The sequence below is a fragment of the Camellia sinensis genome, chromosome 3, assembly GCF_055761805.1.
Source record: "Camellia sinensis isolate YWXY chromosome 3, ASM5576180v1, whole genome shotgun sequence".
Lineage (NCBI taxonomy): Eukaryota > Viridiplantae > Streptophyta > Magnoliopsida > Ericales > Theaceae > Camellia > Camellia sinensis.
In genome coordinates this window covers 177,955,607-177,963,790 of record NC_138963.1, presented here as the reverse complement: position 1 = coordinate 177,963,790, position 8,184 = coordinate 177,955,607, and the positions used below count along the sequence as shown (strand labels likewise).

The following is an 8,184-nucleotide window of genomic DNA, read 5'->3' as shown; positions in this document are numbered from 1 at the left end:
CAGTGTGAACATTTATATCACGGAATATTCACACTGTAAACGCAAATATTATTAGGGGTATTTTGGTAACTATGTCACTCATAAGACTTATTAGAATATAAGAAAATAATGTGAACTAAATGGAACATAAGTAGATGAAAAAGAATTTATGAAAAAGTGCCCCTTAAAATAAATTTACAAAATTAAATAATAGGGACAATTCAATTGTTAAAAAAAAAAAAAAAGTCCATATAACTATGGAAAAGGATAGCGATCAGTCTAAAAATTATTTCAAAAAATGACTTAAAATTTAGTGTAATAAATTCAAATTTAGTGTAGGTCATATCACAATAAATCTAATTCACAAATATCTTGTAATTTTTGTAATATTTTTTTTTCCAAAATGAATCTAATTAACAGTTTCTAAAAAAATTTCAAATAATTTTTTCTCACCGTAGCATTACCGTATACAACTATCTATATACACACTCAAGGATGAATCTAGGGGATCAGTGGGGCGATCGTACCTCTTAAAAATTTTAAAAATATAAAATATTATATTAAAAAATTTGAAATAATTAAAAATTATAAAAATTTACATTCTTAAATAAATTTTCATACCTCCATAATAATAATCTTAGATTCTCACATGGTTCAGTTTGCTCTTGCGACCTTGCAAAAGATTAATAAATTAATGTAGGACTAGTCGACAACGTCTGCTAGTTTGGTACGCCTTCCACCTTCAGTATCAGGATGGGATTCTACGAGAGTTTGGCGTTGACGGTTTAATTTGGGATTGATCTGGGTGATTTGAATGGTTTGTAGATCTTGTTTGGTAAAATATTCAGGTAACAAATTAAAATAATTAGATATCAGAAATTATAAATTTGAATTACATTTATTTTTAACAAATTAAACGACAATTATAATTTTAAAAGTAGTTATCAATTTTTTTTTAATATAAATATGATCCGAATATATAATTATCGATATTCGATCATCTTAATTTTTTATATGAATATCATATTCAACAAGTACTAAAAAATGAACGATTCATATTACTGAAATCAATCCAGAAAATAAACTTACCAAAATGCAAACGCTCTCTCAAATTAAAATGACCACTTGAGAAAATCGAAACCCTTCAATATTTTACCAAAACAATCGTTTTGACACCTTTATTGGGGCCGTTTGTTACAACTTCAAAGATGTGATTATAGTTTATTTTTATTTAAAAGTCTGTACCAGACTGTTTATTATTACTTATGTTTATACTTTATTAGGCAGAAATAACTTAAATAAACTGAAAAAATTTAATTATTTAAAAGTTAAGAAATTAATATTTTTAAATTTTACTTTCTCATTATCAACTCAATAGAGTAATGCTCGATTTTATGGAGAGAAAAAAATATCATAAAAAGTTTTATAAATATTCTCTACCCTTAGATTAATTTGTGGTATTTTATTATATGTTATACAATCACATACACTAAGTTACAACTTATCAATCATAGAGTACTATAAAACAAAACTAAGTGTATACTATTTATAAATTATGATTTCAAAATTAAAATATACTTACATTAAGGTTAATCGCTTTTCTTATTTTGTTATCTACCACACTAAATTATTTTACTTTTAACTTTAAAAAAAAAAAAATACTCTGGTCATTCTCTACCATTTTAGTCGATCAAATTAGAATAAAATAATGAAGGAGGATCCCTTTCAATTTAAAATCTAGATTGAAGGGTGTTGTTATGGTCTGTTGGGCTCACTACGACTCTCATTTCGATAATCTAAACCTTTTATTTTGTCGAGTACTTCGTAAATTCCATACACAAAAAAAATTAAGTCGATCTAATAACTATAACTAGTTCAATTTAGTATATTTTTCATACAAAAAATAAATCATAAATTTTTTTATAACAAATACAATAAATTGAATTAATTATAATTACCAAATTGATTTAATTTTTTTGTGTAAATAAAATACATAAAATATTTATCAAAATAAATAATTTAAATTATCAACTCGTAATAAAGACGGACCAAAAACTGCATCGGACTGGGGGGATCCTCCTCCCATAATAATTGGTTGCATCCCATTGGGAGCATCTTCTTGCTTTATCCCCCAAAAAGTTAATCGTGTGTTTGGTTTGAGTTTTTTGAATTAAATTTTTTGAAAATTGACTTTTATAATTTTTATGTTTTTTTATTTTTAGTAAATATTTTTTAAATTTTAAACATTTTTTTTACTTTTTTAGATGCACCTTACTTAGATGTATCTAAAAAGTAAAAAATTTATAAAAAAATATTTTTAAAAATTAATAAATACATAAAAATATAAAAAATGTACTGAATTCTTGTATTTTTTTTGTATTTTTGGTATTTAGTGAATTTTTAAAAGATTTTTTTACAATTTTTTTACTTTTTAGGTGTATTTATGTTAGGTGTGTCTAAAAAGTAAAAAAGTTGCTTAAAATGTTAAAAAAATTCAGTAAAAATAAAAAAATACGAAAAATAAGAAAGTAGAATTTTCTAAAAAGTGTTTTTTGAAAAGTGAAAACAAGCAAATAATGCCATTGTTTATCATGTTCAAGCATAGAAACCCTAGGGAGGAGAAGTTGTTGATTGATTTTGGAATATTATTCTACACAATTTTTTTTTTTTTTTTTTGTTACAGGAAAATCCTCCCTACCCTCCCGCAGGTCTAAGGCAGCACCCCTTGCAGAGATCACCAAGATGTCCTGTTAGCCGTTCCGAGCGAGCAGACTATAACCTGGAAACTTGTCCCGACCTCCCAAGACAAGCTCCGCTTAAGTCAGGACTCGCACAGCGGGGGAGCATTGAATCCACACCAAGTGCTGAGTAGACAACTTGGAGACTATAACCTGGGAATTTGCCCCGACCTCCCAAGTCAAGCTCCGCTTAAGTCAGGACTTGCACAGCGGGGGAGCATTGAGCATTGAACCCACACCAAGTGCTGACTAGACAACTTGGAGACTATAACCTGGGAATTTGCCCCGACCTCCTAAGACAAGCTCCGCTTAAGTCAGGACTCGCACAGCGGGGGAGCATTGAACCCACACCAAGTGCTGACTAGACAACTTGAGGTTCAACCTCCTAACCAACAGTGCTTCGCTCAGGAGATTGGCCCAAGGGGAGAATTGAACTTGTGACCTTGGGGCTTAAACCCCAAGGCCTTACCACAATGCTACAACCCCTGGGGTTATTCTACACAATTTATTAAGGGATAAATGTCTTATTATTTCCCTAAAAGAGAGATAAAGTTGGTAGATTTGATTGATTCAACTAATAAAAATTAAGTTGGAGCACCACATCAACTCATCCTAAGAACAAAACAAACAATAATAAAAAATGTTAGAGATTCTAAAAGGTTTACCAAATATTTCACATGGATGTGAGACTCATACCATGTGGGTCTCACGCTCATACGAGACATTTAGTAAAAAATTTAATAAAACTTTTAGTGTTTTTAGCATTACACAACAATAATTTTGCCCCTGTGGGCTTCTCATAGCTGTTTTTGTTCCCCGTCTACCTCTGAAGTTATGTTTGAATTAATATTTATAAAAATAAAAAAATAAAAAAATTAGTTTTTGTTTTGTACACTTAAATTATGTTTGGATTAAAAATTTGTAAAAATAAAAAAATAAAAATAAAAATAAAAAAATTTTAAAAAATAAAATAAAATAAAAATTATCTTTTATGTTATACACTTTCCCCTCCTTTTTCATTTTCAGTCACAAATTCTTCCATAAATCCTTAATCCAATCACTCAAATTTAGTTCATATAGTCCAAAGATCCCTCAAACTTTACTAATTAATCTTAAGTCAAACACGTCTAAAATCCTAACACATTGATCCCTTAAAAAATCTTTGAATTTCTCATTTTCCTTAATAGGACTCTTTTTTATTTATTTATTAGAATGAAAAGGACTCTTAAATGCCACTTTGAATTCTAAATGCAGCTCAACAATGACATTGTTTTATTTTTGCCCCTGTAGTGCATGTAGCACCACTCAACTAGAATACTTTTAAATTTTGGATAGGCATGTGTATTTAATAGAGTTGGTTACTACACCAAAACAAAGTAGCTCTAAGAGTTCACCCAAACACTTCAAACAACAAATGGGTTCTCTGCCTACTGAGAGCTTCAGTGTGGAAGATGAGCACACTGACAATGAAAAGAGCAAAAGCAGGATGGCGAGGACTCAATGGTTGCTAAACTCTCCTAACCCACCAAGCCTATTTCATGAGCTCCTCAGTTCAACAAAAGAAACTCTCTCTCCTCCATCGAAGCTATGTCGGTCAAGATCTGCTGTTTCAGTCTTGCAAGGCCTATTTCCAATCCTCAGCTGGGCAGGAAACTACAAGGCATCAAAATTCAAGGATGACTTAATGGCAGGTCTAACACTTGCTAGTCTCAGCATTCCTCAGGTACTCTTCAGCAGTGGCTACTCCAGCAAAGAAATTAAGAGGGTTCAAACTTCTTTTATCATTCAACAACTCTGTTAATTCGTTATATATGCATGCATATATGGATGGAAAATTTTACTATACACACCTCCTCTTGGGGTGTGTAATGTTTTTAGTCTTTGATTATGACCTGGTATTAGTTATGATTTGATTATACTCATTGTGAGCACTCATTTTAATATTGGTGATGATCCAAAATATTTTGGTTATACCTTATCTTGTATTTGGTTATAACTTTTTTTTTCTTTTTTTTTTTTTTTTTTTTTTTTCAATTTTGACCCTAAAAGGATTCAGTAATGATACCCCCACAAATGTCATAACTTGCATTAGATAAATACCCCTTTTAATGGTGTGTATCATAGCATAACCTCTAATGTTATATAACCATACATTTTTATTATTTTATCTTACCATTTAATGTGTTTGTTTAGCTTTAAGAAAAAAAAAATTGAAGCACTGAGGGTTCATCTGAACAGTCGCCCGTGCCCTTAAACCTGTTTTAGCCGAAGTCTCGTACATTGGATCGTCCTTTTGTATCTAATAATGTGTCAATTGAATTTGTTGCAGAGTATTGGATATGCTAGTTTAGCCAAACTTGATCCTCAGTATGGTTTATGTAAGTTTGCAAAAAATTACTCTGTTTCCTCTGTTTTTACTTACATTATCGTCACACTTTGTCAAAGTATGAAGTGAAACTCATCTCTGATATGTGTATGTGATTTATAATTTGGCTGTTTTGTGATTTAGACACGAGCGTTGTACCACCTATGATCTATGCTTTAATGGGGAGTTCAAGAGAGATAGCCATAGGACCGGTAGCTGTGGTGTCGATGCTACTTTCCTCCATGATTCAGAAACTAGAGGACCCCATAACCAATCCCATTGCCTACAGGAAGCTTGTTTTCACTGTCACTTTCTTTGCCGGAGCCTTCCAAGCTGTGTTTGGCTTATTCAGGTTGGGCTTTCTTGTGGATTTTTTCTCACATGCCGCCATTGTTGGATTTATGGGAGGTGCAGCCATTGTAATTGGCCTTCAACAACTCAAGGGGCTTCTTGGGATTGCTCATTTCACTACCAAAACCGACATAATCTCTGTATTGGAGGCAGTTTTTGGTTCATTTCACCAACCTGTAAGTCTTGGTGAAACTGCACTGTTTTTAAGCTTTGACACTGTTCTATTTGTCATTTCTCATTTGTGCTTTCTATGACAGTGGTTTCCTTTGAATTTTATCCTTGGTTGCTCGTTCTTCATCTTCATCCTAATTGCAAGGTTTATTGTAAGTACTTAAATACTCGTATCTTATTTTTCTGATCTGGGTAATCTTTCCCATTTGATTCATGAAGCCTTGGTAAGCTGGTCTTGAATGCAGGGCAGAAGGAACAAAAAGCTCTTCTGGCTACCGGCTATTGCTCCTCTTATTTCAGTCATTTTATCGACTTTGATTGTCTACTTTACAAAAGCCGATAAGCATGGAGTTCAGATAGTAAAACACTTCAAAGGCGGCTTGAATCCAATTTCAGCTCATCAGCTACAACTCAGAAGCCCGCATGTTGGACAAGCTGCCAAAATTGGACTAATTTGCGCAATTGTTGCTCTTACTGTCAGTCTCTATTCTTTTCTCATAAATTATTTTGAAAAAAAAAAAAAGTATTCAATTTATAACTCTCGTAACCCAAAATTTTATTCATTTGCTCAGGAAGCTATCGCGGTTGGTCGATCCTTTGCTTCCATTAAAGGATACCATATTGATGGGAACAAGGAAATGGTAGCCATGGGCTTCATGAATATTGCAGGTTCTTTGACATCTTGCTACTTAGCCACCGGTGAGAAGTGAGAACCCGATTACATTAATCTATCAAGCTCACACCATCATAACATGTGTTGAAAATTTGCTTTGATTTGAAAATGTCTGGCAGGCTCGTTCTCAAGAACTGCTGTGAATTTCAGCGCGGGTTGTCAAACTGTGGTGTCAAATATAGTTATGGCCATTACAGTGCTTATATCACTGGAATTGTTGACTAGGCTTTTATACTTCACTCCCATTGCCATCCTTGCCTCAATCATATTGTCGGCTCTTCCTGGACTCATCAACATAAATGAAGCTTACAATATCTGGAAGGTCGACAAACTAGACTTCCTTGCTTGCATCGGTGCTTTTTTTGGTGTCTTGTTTGCATCCGTGGAGATTGGTCTTCTAACAGCGGTAAATTATGTTTTTTTTGTCCACTTTTGTTCACTGATATGTATCATTAATCATATATGCACATGAAAATAGTGTGTTGAAAAAAATTCACATATTAAAAGCTTTAACTCGATGATCTTGTTACCGGTGAGTACTATTTCATGATGGAACTAGATAATTTGGCAACAGACACAGTATGATCAACCAATTTGTGTTTTTAAGATTCCAAAACAGCTGACTAAGGTTAACCTTTTTGATGTGTCCTGTTGTTTGCAACTTGCAACCGACATTTTTGCCTTAATTTGTGAATCAGGTAGAAGCTTGTGAGTGCTGGTTTGACTTATTCTCATAGTTTTTTTATTTTTTTTTTATTTTTTTCTGTATGATCTTAATTTCTTGTAAGACTAGTTGCATACAAGCTCAATTTCATTTCTTTCTTATCTTTTTACTATATTTTTATTTTTTGCATAGTACTAATAACATCAAAAATGAAAATTGGGATAATCCTTTGTGGTCCTCAATCATGTGTTGGATTTATTGCAGGTCACAATCTCATTCGCGAAGATAATACTAAATTCCATTAGACCCGGGACAGAGGTACTAGGAAGACTTCCAGAAACAGATATCTTTTGTGACATCAAACAATATCCTGCGGCCATTAGAACTCCAGGCATCTTGATAATCCGCTTCAATACTGGTTTACTTTGTTTTGCTAATGCCAATTTCATTAGAGAAAGGTAAAATTATTGTTTTGCTAAAAAATCATCGTTGTGTAATTTTAATTAGTTAAAAGAAGTTGGTAATGTTAATTGTTCTAGGATAATGAGATGGGTAATAGAAGAAGATAGAACAGAAGAAATTTCAAGTGGAAAGATTCACATAGTAGTTCTTGACATGTCCAGTAAGTTAAAAGTTTTTTCAACTGTTTTATTGGTTTGACATCTAGTATTCAAGCCAACAATTCTTGCTAAATAGATGCTGATTTTGCAAAGTTTCTTGATTTTGTAGATGTGATGAATATTGATACTTCAGGAATCTTGGCACTAGAAGAACTGCACAAGGAATTGGTCGCACGAGGCATAGAAGTGAGGCTGTGATCCTCCCTACCTCTAGAAATTTTAATTGGATTGCGTTTCTAATTGCTAAAAGAATATGTATCTATGTTTTTGCAGCTAGCTGTTGCCAATCCAAGGTGGCAAGTGATTGACAAGCTAAAAGTAGCCAAGTTTGTTGATAAAATTGGAAAAGGGCGAATTTTTCTCACTGTTTCTGAAGCTGTTGACATGTGGTTTGAGTCGAAAATGGTTGGTTCTTATAGTTATGTTTGATGGCATTGTGGGACTTTCATGCACATCAAGTGGTGTTTGAGTAAGTGAGAGCAGTGGTGCAAAGAGATTCTATTTTAGATGCACGAGTGAATGTTAGAACCCACAAAAGTGTATGTGCGTAAATTAAATGTATAAATTAAATAAACAATAAAATAAAATAATTTAGAAAATAATTATATAAATTATTTCCCAAA

At 32.4% G+C, this 8,184-nt stretch overlaps 1 protein-coding gene across 2 annotated transcripts; it reads left to right on the top strand.

Moving 5' to 3' along the window:
* The first annotated feature begins 3,956 nt into the window (after positions 1 to 3,956).
* Positions 3,957 to 8,184, top strand: LOC114265823 (low affinity sulfate transporter 3). Of its 2 annotated transcripts, XM_028206649.2 has the most exons (11): positions 3,957 to 4,440; positions 5,047 to 5,095; positions 5,227 to 5,609; positions 5,691 to 5,756; positions 5,850 to 6,080; positions 6,177 to 6,303; positions 6,397 to 6,683; positions 7,206 to 7,399; positions 7,481 to 7,563; positions 7,671 to 7,747; positions 7,835 to 8,184. In XM_028206649.2, the coding sequence occupies exons 1-11, from the start codon at positions 4,132 to 4,134 to the stop codon at positions 7,988 to 7,990; spliced, it is 1,962 nt and encodes a 653-aa protein (XP_028062450.2). In that variant the 5' UTR covers positions 3,957 to 4,131; the 3' UTR covers positions 7,991 to 8,184. The 2 variants fall into 2 exon arrangements, 1 of the variants encoding a protein (XP_028062450.2); XR_003630471.2 differs by lacking the exon at positions 7,481 to 7,563 and having other exon boundaries at positions 3,987 to 4,440.